Genomic DNA, 20,622 nt, shown 5'->3' with positions numbered 1-20,622 from the left:
CGCCCTCTCCCCTCTTCACCAATCGCAACGCCGGGAGGGCGGGACCGGAGGGGGAAGCTCCCTCTATCGGAAGTGTACGCCAAGCACCGCTTCCCTTCGTCGTTCCTCTCTTGTCCCGCCCCCTGCCGCGCCTCCGCGTTCTGACGGGCTGTGGCAGCTGCCCGTGAGGAGACGCGGAAGCTGATTGGACGCGCCGGCTGACCGCGCCCCGCCCACATCCGGGGCTCCGAGGCGCGGTGGCGACGGGCCTGGGCCGCCATTGTGGTGGGGAGGCGCGGGGYGTCGCGGGAGCCGGTGAGGGCGGGCGGGGACGTCGGGGCGGGTGTGGGGAGGGGAGAGCGGGCAGCGGTCGTGGCGGCGGCGGCGGGGCGGCAGGGTTAACGGCTGCCCTGTCCCCGTCCTGAGGCCGGTTCCGTTCCCGCAGGTGCGTCGCCATGGCCGCCGTGTTCCCGTACCGCGGCGGCTGCGCCCCGGTGCCCAGCCCGCTGGCGCCGCTGCCCGACTACATGTCTGAGGAGAAGCTGCAGGAGAAAGGTGAGTGGGGCCGGTCCCCCCCGCCCCGGCCACCCCTGCGGCCCCGCAGGCCGGGCCGCGCCTGAGCCCGCTGTGCCTCTGCCCCGCAGCCCGCAAGTGGCAGCAGCTGCAGGCCAAGCGCTATGCGGAGAAGAGGAAGTTCGGCTTCGTGGACGCGCAGAAGGAGGACATGCCCCCCGAGCACGTCCGCAAGATCATCCGCGACCACGGCGACATGACCAACAGGAAGTTTCGCCACGACAAGCGCGTCTACCTGGGGTAACGCAGCCCCCTGCCCTGTCGCGGGTGGCACAGGGGAGCTGGGCCGCTCCTCCTCTGCGGCCTTGTCGGAGTTCTTGTTTGCTTGTGGAAGAGAGAGGCCTTTCCCTGAAGGGCTTTCAGTGTAAATTGCTTATAGAAAACAGCATAGTAGTCTGAGAAGGATGTGATAATCAGTTGTGCTGGGTTAGCAGTGCAGAAGAGTATAAGCAAGGGAAGCAGTTGCTTTAAATTTTTGAGAAAAACACTACCTTGAATAGATATGCCTTAAAAGCATTTTGAGGAAATGTGTAAGATCATCAACATATTTTCTTTGGACAATTAACATACACCGTCTGTGTTTCTTTGCTGTTTTGTGCAAATTTTGATCCTTTGTGCTAACTTGCAGATACCTGTATAAACTTATTTGAAATTAATTTTTCTGGATGGTAGTGTTCTTTGCATGTAACAACCTCTCCGAAGCCAAATCAGCAGAAAACCTTTCAGTGGTGAGATAAGAACAGACTAATGAGGAAGTTTTGTGGATTTATCAGTGGAGACCTCTGTTAACAGATCAGTTCTCATGAGTGAAATTATCTGTATTCAGTTAGGTGTACAGCAGGTTGATGGCTCATTTCTTGAGATCCCTTCCAACCTCTTTTTCTCTGATTTCTGTTTGCAGTGCTCTCAAGTACATGCCTCATGCAGTTCTGAAGCTCTTGGAGAACATGCCCATGCCTTGGGAACAAATTAGAGATGTTCCAGTTTTGTACCATATCACAGGCGCCATCTCTTTTGTGAATGAGATTCCTTGGGTCATAGAGCCAGTGTACATTGCACAGTGGGGGTAAGCACCTTCTTCTTTGACCTCCGTGGGGAAATTTTAAGAAGCATTAGCACTCATTTGTTTGCACTGATGTAGTACAGTGCGTAATGGTCTTGGTTTCTACCAGGTCAATGTGGATTATGATGAGGCGAGAGAAGAGGGATAGGCGTCACTTCAAGAGGATGCGATTCCCTCCATTTGATGATGAAGAACCCCCTCTGGATTATGCTGATAACATTCTGGATGTAGAGCCCCTGGAAGCAATCCAGCTTGAGCTGGATCCAGAGGAAGATGCTCCTGTGTTAGACTGGTTCTATGACCACCAGCCTCTGAAGGACAACAGAAAGTATGTAACTCTTTCTGGTAACACAGTTCACTGCAAAAAAAACCCAAAACAAACAACTCTCCCTCTCAAAACATTATATACTACACAAACTGCCTGCATATAGCAGTAAGCTTATATAAGCTTTGGTCTTACTGTGCTGGGCTATTTATGGTGTTAGTGGGGAGAGGAAGCCTTTGCCCAGGGATGGGAGGGAAACTAGCCCTTTGAAACTAGTCCTCTATCTTCAGCGTCCATGGAGAGCAAGCAAGGCTGCTCTGTTCAGGAAGACTGCTACACAGGTAACCGCCTAAAACTCAGATTTTTTTTTTTTCATGACATAAATATGAAAACCTCAATTTTCAAACTGGAATTTAAATTGATATTTGTTAGGAGTGCACCGATGCTGTTGAATATGGCTTCAGATGTTAGTGTGTCAGTCTGGATTTGGAGGAGAGGAACTGGAGCAGTCTAACTCCTGGGTAGTTGTGGTCCACAGTGGTCTTATGGTCTTAAGCAATCCTTCCACCTTCTCTTTTGCCTGGAGGGGCCCATGCGTTAGCTGTCTTTAACTGTTTTCTGTAAATGACAGACAATGAAAGATGTTGGGATGGTTTTGGTTTTTTGAGAAAGTCCCATTTGTTTTCTGGCTCTGTAGTGAGTGTCCTGTGCTTTGTTCCTTCACAGATACGTAAATGGTTCTACGTACCAGCGTTGGCAGTTTACTCTCCCTATGATGTCCACGTTATACCGGCTGGCCAATCAGCTGCTCACTGATCTTGTGGATGACAACTATTTCTATTTGTTTGACCTGAAAGCATTCTTCACCTCCAAGGCACTGAACATGGCTATTCCTGGAGGTCCCAAGTTTGAGCCTCTTGTTAGAGACATCAATCTTCAGTAAGTGTTGAGTTTAGGAGGAAAAATAATTGGTTATCTGGGTAAGGATTGGGAGGGTTTGTGTGTTACCATGTGACTTGCCCTGGATGAGCTTCCTGGGTGTTCTCTCTGTGTAGCATAAAGTCTGTGATGAGCTTGCTGCTTAAAAGACTGAATGATTGTTAGTGTCAAGAGGAGTCTCAGGGAAAAGGACTGGTATCACATCTTTGATCAAAGATATTTGCCTTTCTGTCCTGCTTGAATGCTTGTATGACAGCTTCTTTTTGTCTCATTTGAGGGATGAAGACTGGAATGAATTTAATGACATCAACAAAATTATCATCAGGCAACCGATCAGGACAGAGTACAAAATTGCTTTCCCATACCTGTACAATAACCTGCCACATCATGTCCATCTGACCTGGTAAGTGCAGCAGCCTCAAGAGCAGGGAGAGAAGGGCAAAACTGTCAGGATGCTCTAATACTTGTTGTTTATTGTAGGTACCATACTCCAAATGTTGTTTTCATTAAAACAGAAGATCCTGATCTCCCAGCTTTTTACTTTGATCCGCTGATCAATCCGATTTCACACAGGCATTCTGTCAAGGTGAGTACCATCCAAGAGAGCCAGTGTGCATAAGAAATTTACTTGTAGGTGCTGTGGGGGAGAGCTCCTTTTGGCCTTGATAAACCCTATGTGTTGAAGGGATAGGGCCTTAGTGGCTTGTGATAACATTGCTTCTGACAGTGGTGCACACACATGGATATTTTGGGAGAAAGCATAAGCTCCTTCACAAAAGGCCCATGCAATCCTCCCTGTTAGTCCTTTTTGTTTTCTGGAGTTGCACAAAGTTACGACCTTTTGTCTTTGTACAGTAAGCCCAATGCCTATTAACAGTATTATTTTAGAATTGTCAGTCAGGTTATGTATGTTTTTGTGTTGTCTTGCAGCATTACTGGAGCTGGCATCACCCTGAGCTACCTCCTCAATACCTAGATCAGTAGCCAGACACAGTTCTCAGGGCCCATTGGTGCCTTGTAGAATTTTTATTTCCCTCTACAATAATCAGGACTGCTAGTGTTTCTCCATGTCAGCACAGAGAGCTCAGGCTTATTTTACTTAATTAACTCAAAAAACTGAGCTGAAGCAATCAGGGAACAGACGYTATTTGACATGTTTGCATTTCAGAGTCAGGAACCGTTGCCTGATGATGATGAAGAGTTTGAGTTACCAGAGTTCGTGGAACCTTTCCTGAAGGATACTCCGCTCTACACAGACAATACAGCCAATGGCATTGCCCTGCTCTGGGCTCCACGGCCATTCAACTTGAGGTCTGGCAGGACTCGGAGAGCTCTTGACATCCCACTGGTCAAAAACTGGTGAGTTCTTCTCTGGAGGTGGGGGTGATCTAGTGATTGTAACAAAATAATGTTGTTAACAATGAAAATAGAATAAAGAGATCCTGTAGTGGGTGAGTGACTGGTTTCTGGACAAGTTAGGAGGTTTTCTGGAGTCTTGTCCTTCTTTAAGGAATGCAAGTTACCTGAAAATCTGAAATATGGTTTATTCCCAGGTATCGTGAGCATTGTCCAGCAGGCCAGCCAGTGAAAGTGCGAGTCTCCTATCAGAAGTTACTGAAATACTATGTTCTGAATGCACTCAAGCACAGACCCCCCAAGGCCCAGAAGAAGAGGTAAATGAGGGCCTGCTTGGTAGTGAGCTTCTGGTTTGTGTAGGGGATAGAGCTGATTATATTCTCTTCTGTCTTCAGATACCTGTTCCGCTCTTTCAAGGCTACGAAGTTTTTCCAGTCAACAAAGCTCGACTGGGTGGAAGTAGGCCTGCAGGTGTGTCGCCAGGGCTACAATATGCTGAACTTGCTGATCCACAGAAAGAACCTGAACTACCTTCACTTGGATTACAATTTTAACCTGAAGCCAGTGAAGACCCTCACCACCAAGGTATTGGTCCATGTGATATTCCACTTGAGTAATGTTTACTTGAAGATTTGAACGTTTGTGTAGTAGTACTCGCTGTACTGCCTCAATTCTTGCTTGTCCTCTAGACAGAGTTTCTGGCTTGGGAATTCCTGAAGCCAAATTCCTGTTCTGTAACGTGTGTATGGCTTCTTTCTTATGGATTGATAAAATGATGTAAAATGACTTCTGAGAACTATTCTTATAGAATACTGCCAGATGTCTGTTTTATGCACTGACTAACTGGGAGCCGTTTGGCTCTTATATAACATAGTTACATAAATCCTGGATCTTCATCTCTACTTTTCCAGGAAAGAAAAAAATCCCGATTTGGTAATGCTTTCCATCTGTGCAGAGAGGTTTTGCGGCTGACTAAGTTGGTGGTGGACAGCCATGTCCAATACAGACTTGGGAACGTGGATGCGTTTCAGGTAGACCATTTTTTTTTCCTGTGTTTTCTTTGTTACCATTTTCTTTTAAAGGTGGGGAGGGGGAGTGAAGAGAAGGACTAGAGTATCTGGACAGATAAGGGATGCACAGAAGTGACTGACTGTCATGGTGTCCTGGAGAACGAGGGCAATAATGAAAGCATATAATCTTTGGGGAAGTTCTGCTATTTATACTCGTTCATAAAATTTGGCATTTACATGAGAAGAAGGGGCTGAAAATACTGAGTAGTTCAGATGTACCGTAGTCATTACCTGTGCTTTACAGACTTAGCTTCCTGAATTGATCATTCTGTGAATGACTGGTAGGAGCTTTGCATGGCGTAATACGCTCTGTTCCTGGATGTAAAATAAGCCTGGTTTCTTGAGGCTGTATATGTAGCATTTAGTGTCATCTCTGACCGTGCTCCCTGTGTTTCAGTTGGCAGATGGCTTGCAGTACATCTTTGCCCATGTAGGTCAGCTGACAGGAATGTACAGATACAAGTACAAATTGATGAGGCAGATTCGTATGTGCAAGGACCTGAAACATCTCATCTATTACAGGTTTAACACAGTAAGTTTCACTTCTCCTTGTAAACTGAGCATTGAGAGAGGGATTCTGGAGTGTCACTAAGTAATTTACTGTTACTGTGCCCCTTTTCTTTAAGGGGCCTGTGGGCAAAGGTCCTGGCTGTGGCTTCTGGGCTCCAGGCTGGAGAGTGTGGCTGTTCTTCATGAGGGGCATCACGCCGCTTCTGGAACGCTGGCTGGGGAATCTGCTGGCCAGGCAGTTTGAAGGTCAGTGCACTGTGTAAATCTTGGATGCGGGAGGAGTGTGTGGTAAAGATTAATGCTGTTTACTTCTCAGCTTGAACTCCGATTCTCTTTTTCAAGAGATGGTCTATGCCTGCGCTCAAGAGATGTTGACTGGTTTACGGCTTTTACAAGACCAGTGCCCCCACAATAGATTGCAGATGGAAGTGGGGTTCCCTGATCCATAGCACTCCGAGGTCCACAGCTTTCTAATAATCGATTCCAAACTCAGCAGTGCTCTTGTGACAGTTCAATTTCTTCAGACATCCTGCACCTCTGCAGGAGACTCCCATATTAGGAAGAGGAGCACTGCCCCAGTACTGTTTGGATTGCTGAAGTACTTGTTTTTTTCCAGGCCGTCACTCAAAGGGTGTAGCAAAGACCGTTACGAAGCAGCGTGTGGAGTCTCACTTTGACCTGGAGCTGAGAGCAGCCGTTATGCATGACATTCTGGATATGATGCCAGAAGGGATCAAACAGAACAAAGCCAGAACCATCCTGCAGCATTTGAGTGAGGCTTGGCGGTGCTGGAAGGCCAATATCCCCTGGAAAGTAAGTCCTTTGCTTGGCCTTTGTTTTCAGTTCAATTATAACATCTCACAGGAAGAACTGCTCTAATGAAGGCTCCTGTTCCTGCTTCCCTAACGTTACTGTCCCTCCCCAGGTGCCTGGGCTGCCAACTCCTATTGAGAACATGATCTTAAGGTATGTGAAGGCAAAGGCCGACTGGTGGACGAATACAGCTCACTACAACAGGGAGCGGATCCGTCGGGGTGCCACAGTGGACAAGACCGTCTGCAAGAAGAATCTGGGCCGGCTGACCAGACTCTACTTGAAAGCTGAGCAGGAACGGCAGCATAATTACTTGAAGGTACTTCTGTCCTGTTGAAGTTGCACAAATTGGTGCTGTTTACCTAGGGAGATTTTAACGTACTAACAGTGCTGTTGTGGTTGTGCAGGATGGGCCTTACATCACTGCAGAAGAAGCTGTTGCTGTGTATACAACCACCGTTCATTGGCTGGAAAGTAGGAGATTCTCACCGATTCCCTTCCCCCCGCTCTCCTACAAGCATGACACCAAATTGCTCATATTAGCCTTGGAAAGGCTGAAGGAAGCTTACAGGTAAGTAGTGGAAAGTGATCGTGTTCTGCTGTGGGGGCAGACATCTGCATTCAGAAAGGCTTCTGAAGCTATTTTGTTAGCAGTTATTCCTGGAATTGGGTATGTCCTAAAACTTAACCTAATAGATTGCTAAAGGCTTGTGGCTGTGACACTGCCAAGGTTGCCTGGGAGGTTCTTCATGGACTCTGCCACCTGGAGTGGAGGCACAATATTAGGCTTCTAAGGATCATTGGGCAGCTTGGGGGTGTAGGTTGTAAAGAGTTACAGATCTTGTCTTGATCTGCTTGGTTGGAGAGTATCCTTTAATGCAGAGGCCATTCATTTGTTCGTTCCGGGGTGTGTGAGCTGTTCTTTTTGGTTTTCAGTGTGAAATCTCGCCTGAATCAATCACAGAGAGAGGAGTTGGGCTTGATTGAGCAGGCTTACGATAATCCTCATGAAGCTCTGTCTAGGATCAAACGACATCTTTTAACTCAGAGAGCCTTCAAGGAGGTAAGTGTCCTGGTGAAAGCTAGGGAATACTAAAACTTGCTCTGTATTCAGGAACTAAATGATAGATAAGGTAAGGTCCCTTTGATAGCCTTAGTGTCAAGTACAAACCTGAACTTTACCTCCTCTTCATTAGGTGGGTATTGAGTTCATGGATCTCTACAGCCACTTAGTTCCTGTTTATGATGTTGAGCCCTTGGAGAAAATCACAGATGCTTATCTGGATCAGTATTTGTGGTATGAGGCTGATAAGCGAAGACTCTTCCCTCCTTGGATCAAACCTGCTGACACTGAGCCTCCTCCACTGTTAGTGTATAAGTGGTGCCAAGGTTAGTGGGGGGTCTTGTTTTCTGTGCAGAAAGGGAGGCATTTATTTGTTTATTTTAATCAGGAACTTTCTTCTAGAGTTCTTTTGGGAGTTTTCACATCTGCAGCTTGCAGTAAGTAATATGGCCATCACACTTAGAGGCTGTATTTGGTAGGTTAACATACACATACATACATACGTGTGTGTGTGTGTACTGGAGAAGATCTTCCATAGTATTTGTGGTTGATTGCATATTTTTGTTCCCATTTCTGGATAGACTGGGAGGACCAGAGGCCAAAAAAGCAGAAAGTCAAAGCAAATATGTTGACTTCCCATGCCCAGAAAGATGTTGCTAACACTCTGAGACTTGCATCATTTCAGGTAACATGACAGGCTTGTTTGTCTCTTCAGGTATTAATAACCTGCAAGATGTTTGGGAAACAAGTGAAGGTGAATGCAATGTGATGCTGGAATCTCGATTTGAGAAGATGTATGAAAAGATTGATCTGACACTGCTCAACAGGCTCTTGCGTCTCATTGTTGACCATAACATTGCTGACTACATGACAGCAAAGAACAATGTGGTGATCAACTACAAGGTGATGTTTTCTGTCGGGAAAAGGGATGTGGTAATGTGTAAAATGGAGAGATTTGGGATCCATGGGACAGGAGGGGACCTAAGACGTGGCACAGAAAAAAGCGATTAGGGAATAAGAAAAATCTCTTGGGTCCTGCTGAAGAGCAAGTGCTCAGATAAAAGGTATTCAGTAGGACTTTGGCATTTGGGTTCTCACATTTCCCCTTTGCTTCCTCAGGACATGAATCACACCAATTCCTATGGGATTATTCGTGGGCTGCAGTTTGCTTCTTTCATCGTCCAATATTATGGGCTGGTGATGGACCTGCTGGTGCTGGGTCTGCACCGTGCCAGTGAAATGGCAGGGCCTCCCCAGATGCCAAATGACTTCCTTAGCTTCCAAGATATTGCTACTGAGGTGGCCCATCCTATTCGCCTCTTCTGCAGATATATCGACCGTATTCACATCTTCTTCAGGTGAGAGCCCTCTGGCATCTTCTCTTACTCTGACATCTTGCAGCAAATGCTGTGAAAACGGTACCTATTTCAGGGGTATGAATATGCTTGTACTCTGCTTTTATTTCCCTCCCCTCCTAAGAAAGACCAGGAATATCTGAAGTGACAGTCTTCCCAGAGCAACTGAGTGTCCAAATGCTGCCTTTTGCTTTCCTAGTTTACTGTACTAAGCCACTGGAATAGTAGAAAAGCAGTAGCATCAACATTCAGATTGTTACACGTTTTTCACTGGTAAATAAGCCTTTTCTCACTTCCTACCAAGCAGACATAGAAGTCTATGTCTGTTCATAGTAAGATACCCCATGGTGCAGTCTGTGCTAATGAAGCTGCAGTTTCCTTGTTTGGGAAGGTTCAGGAATTGGATTGTTCTCTTCAAATGTTCTATGGCTAACAGTTATTCATAAGCAGGCTCCTTATCTGTCTGGGCTGGCTGGTGTTCTGGGAAGTTGATTGTGTAACTCCAGATCCCGTTCTTTGAATTTCCAGGTTTACAGCAGATGAGGCAAGAGACTTGATTCAGCGCTACCTGACGGAGCATCCAGATCCCAACAATGAGAACATAGTAGGCTACAATAACAAGAAGTGCTGGCCCCGGGATGCTCGGATGCGCCTCATGAAACATGATGTGAACCTGTAAGTGATACACTGAGAAACAAATGGTGGGATGGTAAGATGGTTAGTTGTGATAAACAAGTGTTAGAGACTGTGATAGGCAGGTGCTCAGGGAACAGCAATGGGGTGAGGTAAGGGTGTTCTGGGGTAGTTCTGACAGAGGGTGATGGGTGTAGGAAGGAGAGCATTGAAAAACTTGCCCATTTTGTTTTTCACTCCGGTAAGAGACAGCCTTATCTCACTGTATGTATGTGTCATCCTTTTCAGTGGTCGTGCTGTGTTCTGGGATATCAAGAACCGCTTGCCTCGATCAGTCACCACAGTGCAATGGGAGAACAGCTTCGTATCTGTTTACAGCAAAGATAACCCCAATTTGCTGTTTAACATGTGTGGGTTTGAATGTCGCATCTTGCCCAAATGCCGCACCAGCTATGAGGAGTTCACCCACAAGGATGGGGTCTGGAACCTGCAAAATGAGGTAGCGTGATCTTGGCAGCTTGAGAGAACGGTCCCTGCTCTGGTCCATACCTGTTTTAAAGCAGGGCTTATAACTGCTTTGGAGAGGGGTATAACAGCATGCATTTGCCAGCTGTGTAACTTGGACTATTGGATGGTAGAGTGGATATTAACATGGTTGCTTTTCCGTTCCTGGGAAAGATGAGAGATGGAAACTGTTTTGCTAGGGATGAGGGGTGACCTGAAACTGTAGCGGTGCTGTCCAGCCCCTGCACTTCCCTCATTTCCTAAATGCCTTAGAGTGAGAGCTTACCTTCTTATCTTTGTTGGAGAGAGGGCTCCCAGGAAAGAACCGATTGCCTGTGGTCTTGTAGGTCACCAAGGAGCGCACAGCTCAGTGCTTCCTGCGTGTGGATGATGAGTCTATGCAGAGATTTCACAACAGAGTGAGGCAGATCCTCATGGCATCTGGCTCTACAACCTTCACTAAGGTAAGATGGGAGGAAGATGTGTGACAGAGCTTTATCTACAGGCGCTTGGAGGACAGGCTGAGCACTGATCCTCTGCTTTCCTTCCTAGATTGTCAATAAATGGAATACAGCCCTGATTGGCTTGATGACGTATTTTCGGGAAGCTGTTGTAAATACTCAGGAGTTGCTTGATTTACTGGTGAAGTGTGAGAATAAAATCCAGACTCGAATTAAAATTGGTCTGAATTCCAAAATGCCCAGCCGTTTCCCACCTGTGGTGTTTTACACCCCTAAAGAGCTAGGTGGGCTGGGCATGCTGTCCATGGGCCATGTTCTCATCCCACAGTCTGACCTGAGGTGAGTTGTTCTGTTCTGTTTTATATTCTTCCCCATAAAAATATCTGAGAATACTAAGCATCATGCCTTGCTGTAGAGATGTGTTGCCTTTACAGTAGGTTGTGGTAATGTGGCTTGTGAAGTCCCATCACTCCTACTCGTTCTTCTACCTTTTTGCTCCAGGTGGTCCAAGCAGACAGACGTTGGCATCACTCACTTCCGCTCAGGAATGAGTCATGAGGAGGACCAACTGATCCCAAATTTGTATCGTTACATTCAGCCATGGGAGAGTGAATTCATTGACTCTCAGAGAGTGTGGGCAGAATATGCCCTCAAGCGACAAGAGGCTATAGCCCAGAACAGGTACATTTCTATATGCAGCCAGATCTGTGGTGTGATCTGACACATGGGTAGGGACAGGCACTGACTCAGGGTTGTGGAGACCTTTTTGGGCCCGTGACATGAAGCATTACAGGCTGTCTGCAAAGCTGCTCTCTCAACTTTGGAGTTGATGTGGGCACTGCAAGCAGATACTCCACTCAGTACAGTCTGAGGGGGAAATGATATACCAAGTGGTGCTAGAAAGAGATAAAATAAAACCCATTTGCAGTTCTGTGGGCTTACAAGGCCAAGCTTTTTCTCTCACCTCTGGGTGCTTGGCATTTTAGAACCTCTCCTGCTAGAGCTTCAAGGGCCATATTATTTCTGTGGAGCATTTGTTTGTGAATGCATTGTTAAGAAACTGAGAGGTAACAAAGTGCCTGTGGGGATTTTTTCTTCAGACGTCTGACACTGGAGGACCTGGAGGACTCGTGGGACAGGGGGATTCCTCGTATTAACACCCTTTTCCAGAAGGACCGGCACACCCTAGCTTATGATAAAGGATGGAGAGTCAGGACTGATTTCAAACAGTACCAGGTATTGACTGGGAATTTCTCTGGCTGCGTGCAAGGTTCAAACACCTGTTCCAGACAGTGTCCTTTCACATTGCGTTATTGCAGGTATACTTTCCTTGCCTGTCTGCTGCAGGAAGAACTTGGAGCCATGTGTTGGGAATAATAGAGGCTGCTGAGAACCAAATGCTCCAGGATGTGTAGCTAGCCACTTTCAAAGTGTTTAAATAGATTGCAGTGTCTCAGGGAACACCATACTTAGCCTTGAATGTTAAGAAATCAGTTCTGGAGAGGAAAAAAAAGACCCTAGAACAAACACTGCAAAATCTTGGATTTTAATAACAGTAGAAGCTTTTACTTAAGGCCTTTAATGGTGGTTCTCTAGATGGCCAGCATCTGAAAGATAAAACCTTTATCTTAGACTCTTACCTGGTCTAAATTGCTTAGCAGGTCTGATCAAACTCATCTTGTGGATCAGTTGTATGCTGTGTCTTCCAGAGCAGTGGGCATGAGGCATTTTACTTACTAGCTGACATCACCTTGTTTTCTAAAATTAGTGATTTTTTTTTTCTTGCAAGTGCAGCTAGGTTAAAAGATCTGAATACAAAGCTAGTTTGGTCACTAGTAGGCTGTCATCTCCAGGTCCTGAAACAGAACCCGTTCTGGTGGACACATCAGCGCCATGATGGGAAGCTCTGGAATCTGAACAACTACCGCACAGATATGATCCAGGCACTTGGTGGAGTGGAAGGGATCCTGGAGCACACACTATTCAAGGGCACTTACTTCCCTACATGGGAGGGTCTCTTTTGGTAAGAGAACTCTTGATCTGGTCTTGTGTGAACTGGAGCTTGGGATACACCAGAAGTCTTTGGCTAAAGCTGTACTGCTTCTGTTGTGCCGGTCTGTCTTCGGTGTTGCTCAGTTGTGAGGGCACATGGAATTGGACTGTATTTGAACTTCTGCATGCAAATCCTTGGGAATTCCTTTGCCTGAAACAGTCTTTCCTGCTTTTCCATTCTTGTTTTGTGTGCTCCCTGCCGCTCTTACGTATGGCACAATGGTAGTCACCTATGACAAAGGACATTTTATGCATGTAGTTGTGCCTGTCATTTCCAGGGAAAAGGCTAGTGGCTTTGAGGAGTCCATGAAGTGGAAGAAGCTGACAAATGCCCAAAGATCTGGTTTGAACCAAATTCCAAACAGAAGATTCACGCTGTGGTGGTCTCCTACCATTAACAGAGCCAATGTAAGTATCTGGAGTTTAAGTCTGCAGCAGAACTCTTCATACAGATGAGTTATAGTTCTAAACCTGCTTAATAGTGATGGTTCTGTTTTCTAAACTTGACCAATTGTACTTTTGCGTGTTCTCATAGCTGCTTTTCCTTTGCAGGTGTATGTTGGGTTTCAGGTGCAACTAGATTTGACAGGCATCTTCATGCATGGCAAGATCCCCACACTGAAAATTTCCCTCATTCAGATTTTCCGAGCTCACTTGTGGCAGAAAATCCATGAGAGCATTGTAATGGACTTGTGTCAGGTGAGCAGCCCATTAACTGGGTTTGATTCTGTGGTGATGGAGGCACACTGCTTGTGTAACAACAGCCTTCTGCTAATAATAGAGATTGTCCCAGAGGTTGTAGCAAAGCAAACAACTCTTCCAGTGATTTGCTAGGGAAGGGGATGAAACTGAATTTCCCTGGGTCCCTGCTTTAGCTCTCTGTTGAGGGTAGATTTCCTTAGCTGGGCTACTTTAACACAGCTCATCTTCATTGTCTTCCCAGGTGTTTGATCAAGAGCTGGATGCTCTGGAGATTGAGACTGTGCAGAAGGAGACCATCCATCCCAGGAAGTCGTACAAGATGAATTCCTCATGTGCAGATATCCTTCTCTTTGCTTCCTATAAATGGAATGTTTCACGTCCGTCACTGCTCGCAGATTCCAAGTGAGTGTTTCCCTCTTCTGTCCTTGATCCTGCTGCTGCAAAGCTACTGAGCCTGTCATCCTGAGCCAAAGCCCTTGTCTCTTGGGCACCTGGGATTTGAGGACACAATCATGCCTGGTAGACTGCAAAGCTAGTTCAGGTAGATGGTTGCAGCACAACCTAGCACTGCCTTCTGCAAAATACAAAGAGAATCTTTCCTGCTGTTGGTGCCTCCTGTTGTCCTTTGTTCTGAGCCACAGCTCGGGAGCTCTAAATGCTTCTTTAGGAAGTCCTACTGAGCATCTCTGCTGAACCAAGGCCGCTGTGGAGTGGCACAGTGTGCACCTGTGCTGTATTCAGTTCTCAGCTGTACTGAATTCTCAGCAGATATTCCCCAAAGTATACAACCATCATAGTAGAGAAAAAATTAGCTTCGTTGTTTAAACCTGCAGCTAAACCCCATAGGCTGAAGGTTTCTCTTCAACAGCTTCTGCATTCAGTTGCTGTATGAAGAGCGCAGCATAGCACCTTTTCAGAAAGGCACGCCGATGGCAGCTGGCATCTGTGTTCAGGCTTGGCTTTCTATCATTGGCTTGTTACTTTCTGTTGAAAAGGTGCAGCAACTGCAGGATAGTTTTGGACAAGGTAGAATTGTTGTGGCTTGCTTTTTCCTTAGAGATGTGATGGACAGCACCACCACTCAGAAGTACTGGATAGATATCCAGCTGCGCTGGGGAGATTATGATTCTCATGACATTGAGCGCTATGCGAGAGCCAAGTTCCTGGACTACACTACAGACAACATGAGTATCTATCCATCTCCCACTGGTGTGCTCATCGCCATTGATCTGGCCTATAACTTGCACAGGTGAGATCTACACCATTTGCATTTTAACTGTATTTGGCAGTTTGTGGCTGTGTCTTGAGTACATCTCCGAAAGACAATTTCTGATGGGGCTTGTGTTCCAGCCAGGAGCACGAGATGAGATGCTAGAAGCTAGAATGGGATGCAGCATGTAGGCGGCTCTTTCAGATTCCCTAATGTCTGCGCATTCGATAATAATGGTTCAGTTTTTGGAGCTCACTGATCATTTGTTTTCTTAAAACATCTGCCGGACTATTCCTGGAGTTGAAGAATAGGCCTTGTTTGAAGACCCGCTGCACTGAGGGATAACTGTTCTTCACTGGGGGATTAAGGGAGATGTCTCAGAAAGCAGGCCTCCCTTCTAAAGTGCTGAGAGAAGATACAGCTTTTCTGGGACTGCAGCATGTGTATGCGAGGAAGCATAGGGAAACGCAGTGGGTGAACAGCTCCCGAGAATGCCACAAGAGAAATCATACAGTTGTAGCATATTCAGTAGGCAGAAAAATACCTGCTSCTGCATGAACATGTTTGTGTGTAGCTGCTATCTCTTCATCTGGGAGCAGATGGCAACAGTTAGGACTTCTGTTTGTTTTCCTCTTCAGTGCTTATGGGAACTGGTTCCCAGGGAGCAAACCTCTGATCCAGCAAGCCATGGCCAAAATTATGAAAGCGAACCCTGCGCTGTATGTGTTAAGAGAACGAATCCGCAAGGGCTTGCAGCTGTACTCATCTGAGCCCACAGAACCATACCTTTCCTCACAGAACTATGGAGAGCTCTTCTCCAACCAGATCATCTGGTTTGTGGATGATACTAATGTGTACAGAGTGACCATTCATAAGGTGAGTCCAGAGGTATATCTGTGTCTTGGTGGGGAAGGATAAGGACTGTAAATGCCCTGTGGTCAGGGTGATTCTGGAGGTATGAGTGATGGAAAACGAGGAGTCAGCRTGGACCAAAACTTGCGCAGAAAACACAGAACAGGTTTTTTTTGCATTTTCAGCACAGGTCCTGCTAAAAGTGCAGAGTGAGTTTGCTGTTGTACAAGTATGTGGATGGGATACATTCATCTGATTGTAATTTTTACTTTGACTTATTTTCTCAGACTTTTGAAGGGAATTTGACCACAAAACCCATCAATGGGGCTATTTTCATCTTCAATCCCAGGACTGGACAGCTCTTCCTGAAAATCATCCATACATCTGTGTGGGCAGGACAAAAGCGTCTAGGGCAGGTGAGAGCTAGCTGCTTGTTCTGCTTTAGGTGGTGAGCTGGGGATGGGCTCTAACTGCTTGGGATTCTTACCTGAGCAGAAGGCATTGGGAGGGTCTTTAACACCCTGCCTCTCAAGAAGTTTGTTGTTCAGATATCATCTAACATGGAACCTGTGCTCAGGCAAGCATTAGTATGAGAAATGAATAAATGCAGGCATTGATGTTGCAAGGTTTTTGAGGCTCTGACATGTAATTAGCCTTCGTTTTCTAGCATGGCTTGAAAAGCAGTGCTGTGCTCACGATTGCAGCAAATCTCATTGCATTTGGATGTGCATCCAGTGCAATGAGAAGTCTCTGAAGCAGCAAAGCCAGGGAGGTTCACAACCAGCAGCTGTCCTCCCCCCAGCCCTGAGCTAGGCAGTTATAGCTGAACTCCAGGAATGAGTGCCACTCTCTGTGATCAGTAATTGGTAAGCACTGGGCCTTGTCAGTAATCTAAAACAAGTCATAAATTCTAGTTGTGTTTTTAGAATTTGGTTTGATGTTTTTTGATTCCTAGAGGCATGGACACTGCTGTCAAGGTGGAGATATTCTTCTAACCCTCCTCTCTGTTGTTTCTAGCTGGCCAAGTGGAAGACTGCTGAAGAAGTGGCTGCTTTGATTCGTTCACTTCCTGTGGAAGAGCAGCCTAAACAGATCATAGTGACTCGGAAGGGCATGTTGGACCCACTTGAGGTAACAATGCAGATACTGTTGTTTCAGAACACTATAAAATCTTCAAGGGATTGCAGAACAGTTCTGTGTTCCTGTGAAGGAACAGTGTTCTGCAAAAGGTGTGCATTAATTCTTCTTCTCAAACTCCAGGTGCACTTGCTGGATTTCCCCAATATTGTTATCAAAGGCTCAGAGTTGCAGCTACCCTTCCAGGCTTGTCTGAAAGTGGAAAAGTTTGGTGATCTCATCCTGAAGGCTACTGAACCACAGATGGTTCTCTTCAATCTCTATGATGACTGGCTGAAAACTATCTCTTCCTACACGGTGAGGACTGCATGTCTAGTCTTCATTTTACTTTGCCGTTGATGCATGAAGCAAGAAGCCAAGGCTTCAGAGATCCTTCCCCATTCTTTGCACAGGAAGCTAGGAGCTCCTGCTCCTAGCACTTGCTGTGGGTCTGCCTGGGCTTTTCTTCAGACTGAGTCCTCTTGTACTTCTTGTGCAATGTTGRTGTGCCCAAACAGAAGAGTACTGGGGCATGGTATGTTTAGTTTCCTTTTTTCTGACTAGCTGCACCTTTCTTCCTCTCCAAGGCATTCTCACGTCTAATTCTGATTCTCCGGGCACTACATGTGAATAATGATCGAGCCAAAGTTATTTTGAAACCAGACAAGACGACCATAACAGAGCCTCACCATATCTGGCCAACCCTGACAGATGAGGAATGGATCAAGGTGGAGGTGCAGCTGAAGGATTTAATCCTTGCTGACTATGGCAAGAAGAACAAGTAAGTCACTGACCTGTTGCAAAAATCTTGCCACCATTTCCCTCCTGCTCTGAAGACTGTTTGGTCATAGGGCTCCTCATAGAGCTTGAAAGGCTTTCAGGGGCCTTTGGGAATGAACTATCAGCTTTATATGGAAAGTGGTTATTATGTTAATCACTTTCTAGCAAGGCAGATAAAAATATCTGCGCTATACCTTTTCTAATCTGTGCATCATATGATTTGATCCTTCTTCTGCCTAAAATACTGTGGTTTCATTTTTCCTACTGCCCTGAGTGTGCTTCAGAGCTTGTGCTTGGGTGAGAAGGGTCCAGAATGTATGTTGAAATAGCTGATTTGTGTGAATTTTTTTCTTCCAGTGTGAATGTTGCATCCCTGACGCAGTCAGAGATCCGAGATATTATCCTGGGCATGGAGATCTCTGCCCCATCCCAGCAGAGACAGCAGATTGCAGAGATTGAGAAGCAAACCAAGGAGCAGTCACAACTGACAGCCACACAGACCCGTACTGTTAACAAACATGGGGACGAAATAATCACCTCTACCACGAGCAACTATGAAACACAGACTTTCTCCTCAAAGACTGAGTGGAGAGTCAGGTAGGAAGGCAGGCAGGGCTATTACGCAGTGGAAAAGATCAGAGTGCTCAAGAAGGAAGGAAGAGTGCACCCTCTAATAATTGTCTCCTCTTCACAGAGCAATTTCTGCTGCCAACCTCCACTTAAGAACAAACCACATCTATGTTTCATCAGACGATATAAAGGAAACAGGCTATACTTATATTCTTCCCAAGAACGTTTTGAAGAAATTCATCTGCATCTCAGATCTGCGGGCCCAGGTGAGTCTGTGCAATGAGTCCGCTCCAGTTGTACTCCACGCTGCTGGGGCACATACCAGTCCTGGACAGTCAGTTCCGCAGGGCCTGTGGGCAAAAGGCTGAGAGCTTGCTGCTGTCTGCCTGGAGCTTTGTGCTGGAGACAGGCACTAGTGAGAGGGCTGAGCACACTTAAATTCTCACCAGGCCCATGAAGGCTCCCTGTGGCCTGACATGGGTGGAAACTGCCAGCACTGAGTAAAACTAGGATATTCTCCTCTAATGAGGACCTGCTGGCTAACATACAACTTGCTTCAGGAACTAAAGGAAAGGTGGGTGCCCACTCCTCACGCCATCTTACAGGGAGGTCTGTAAAGTGTTTCTTAAAGCCCATAGGTTTGTAAAGTGTGAGTTTGTGTTCCTAGATTGCAGGTTACCTATATGGAGTGAGCCCTCCTGATAACCCCCAAGTGAAGGAGATCCGGTGCATTGTGATGGTACCTCAGTGGGGAACACACCAGACCGTGCATCTCCCAGGACAGCTGCCACAGCATGAGTATCTTAAGGTGAGTCCAGCTTCTGCTCCCAATGAATGTGGAAGATCGCTGTCTCCAGTAAGAGACCCAAGGTGATGGCAAGGTCTTGCCACCGCACTCGCAGCTCGTATGTGCTTGCATCGATAACTTGCCTCTTTAGACCTCCCTTTGTTTTGTTGAGCTTCAAGGACTTGGCCTGAAGTCTGCCTGATCTGGGATCAGATGAAAAAGAAGCCTTTAGTCCCCGTGCCCTTTGTGCCATGCTTGAAGCAGTCTTGTATTAAATGTTTTTAATTTCTCTCTAATGCACTTACTTTCTCAGGAAATGGAACCTCTGGGATGGATTCACACCCAACCAAATGAGTCCCCTCAGCTCTCACCACAGGATGTCACCACCCATGCTAAAGTCATGGCTGACAACCCATCCTGGGATGGGGAGAAGACTATCATCATCACCTGCAGGTAGGAGGTGGCAGGGCTCCTGTGTGCCCTCCCTGGCACTGCAGGGAGCAGCCAAGCTATCGAGGAGGGCCTGTGGGAGCTGCCCTTTGAGAATGCACTGAAATCTGAAACTAAAATATGTGGAAAAAAAGGAGTGTTTGCTCATTTCTGACTTCCTCTTCTGTCCTGGCTTAACCTGATGTACTCTTTCTGTTCTCCTTTCCTTCAGTTTTACGCCCGGGTCCTGCACGCTGACAGCCTACAAACTGACACCGAGCGGCTATGAGTGGGGCAGGCAGAACACGGACAAAGGGAACAACCCCAAGGGCTACCTGCCCTCCCACTATGAGAGGGTACAGATGCTGCTGTCAGATCGCTTCCTTGGCTTCTTCATGGTTCCAGCACAAGGGTCCTGGAACTACAACTTCATGGGTGAGCTGGCTGCCCCAGGAGCACTGTCTCTGAGGGGATCCCTGGTGGGACAAGGGGCAGCGGGGATCACTGGGTGGGAGGGAGGAACAAAGAGGCAGCAAACTCACTCGGACTACTGCTTGGGGAGGAGAAAGAAATAGCTGTTGAGGGCTAGTCAAGTTCTGAGCGTCACCTCTGAGTGATGAGCTAGGGCTAGCAACATTGTGGTCATGACCCTTCCTTAATGTCAGCACAGGGATATTGCAAATGGATGTGAACTCTGAATGTTTTAGGCATCACAGAGCAACCTCTTTTACAGGGGAGAAATCAGATGTGAGACCTCCTCATGTTTCTGGATTTTAGCATCTGATATATTGGCATTGAACACTTTCTGTCAGGCAGGAGAGATGATAAGGGGAGGTGCAAGAGGGAAACTATATCCAGAAGGGAGAGTAACAGGTCCTGGTATGAGTACACAGGAGCTTGATGAATTGCAAAAAGTTTGGCTAAAAGGGTCACAGAAGGGATCAGGGACTGAAGAAACTTGCAGATGCACCACCTGCCTTGCTGTACCTGATCGAAGTTACGGTGACATTGCCCTGTAAGCAGCTAGGGAGAGAAGGCCCTGGAACCCAAAGCGTGGTGACGTTGTGGGTATGAAATTGTTGCGGTGGTTCCTTTCGTTGAGCCTCCTGCTAGACAGTGAAGGCAGGAGGGGCTTTCAGGTAGCCTGTGGGGGTGGCGGTGCTGAGCTGAACGCCCCACTCTGCCTTCCAGGTGTGCGCCACGACCCCAACATGAAGTACGAGCTGCAGCTCGCYAACCCCAAGGAGTTCTACCACGAGGTCCATCGCCCCTCGCACTTCCTCAACTTCGCCCTGCTGCAGGAGGGGGAGGTCTACTCCGCCGACCGGGAGGACCTCTACGCCTAGCCCTGCGCCCCCCTCACCCCCGACTACTGTTGATATTCAACAGCGTGGCCCCGCGTAGCTGCCCGCGCGTCTCCTCTCGCTTTGCTGTACCTCGTGGCTCAATAAACACGTTTTGTACAACCGCCGCGGGGCGAAGGCGCCGCCGGGGGAGGGAAGCGGGGAGGAGCCGGCCGCGGGGCGCGGAGGCGGCGCGG

At 47.0% G+C, this 20,622-nt stretch overlaps 1 protein-coding gene across 2 annotated transcripts; it reads left to right on the top strand.

Annotated features, from left to right (window-relative positions):
* Positions 1-219: 219 nt before the first annotated feature.
* On the top strand, positions 220-20,550 carry PRPF8 (pre-mRNA processing factor 8). Of its 2 annotated transcripts, none has more exons than XM_085309282.1 (43): positions 220-294; positions 425-534; positions 624-792; positions 1,454-1,618; positions 1,725-1,943; positions 2,607-2,819; positions 3,097-3,222; positions 3,300-3,405; positions 3,988-4,178; positions 4,373-4,492; positions 4,571-4,760; positions 5,087-5,206; positions 5,643-5,777; positions 5,872-6,001; positions 6,372-6,568; positions 6,681-6,887; positions 6,976-7,139; positions 7,505-7,631; positions 7,765-7,957; positions 8,347-8,534; positions 8,751-8,989; positions 9,515-9,661; positions 9,908-10,118; positions 10,471-10,587; positions 10,676-10,923; positions 11,086-11,265; positions 11,685-11,820; positions 12,438-12,607; positions 12,915-13,044; positions 13,189-13,335; positions 13,580-13,740; positions 14,396-14,587; positions 15,187-15,424; positions 15,688-15,816; positions 16,418-16,531; positions 16,661-16,834; positions 17,104-17,297; positions 17,654-17,893; positions 17,991-18,132; positions 18,534-18,674; positions 18,967-19,106; positions 19,315-19,517; positions 20,274-20,550. In XM_085309282.1, exons 2-43 carry the CDS (start codon positions 435-437, stop codon positions 20,426-20,428), a joined length of 7,008 nt encoding a protein of 2,335 aa, XP_085165408.1. In that variant the 5' UTR covers positions 220-294; positions 425-434; the 3' UTR covers positions 20,429-20,550. The 2 variants fall into 2 exon arrangements, with proteins under 2 accessions (XP_085165408.1, XP_085165409.1); XM_085309283.1 differs by having other exon boundaries at positions 226-264.
* The last annotated feature ends 72 nt before the right edge of the window (positions 20,551-20,622 follow it).

The sequence above is a fragment of the Rhea americana genome, unplaced genomic scaffold, assembly GCF_003343005.1.
Source record: "Rhea americana isolate MKP2758 unplaced genomic scaffold, rheAme1 scaffold_295, whole genome shotgun sequence".
Taxonomy (NCBI): Eukaryota; Metazoa; Chordata; class Aves; order Rheiformes; family Rheidae; genus Rhea; species Rhea americana.
Note: the sequence above shows the minus strand (reverse complement) of the source record. Positions and strands in the feature narration are given on the sequence as shown.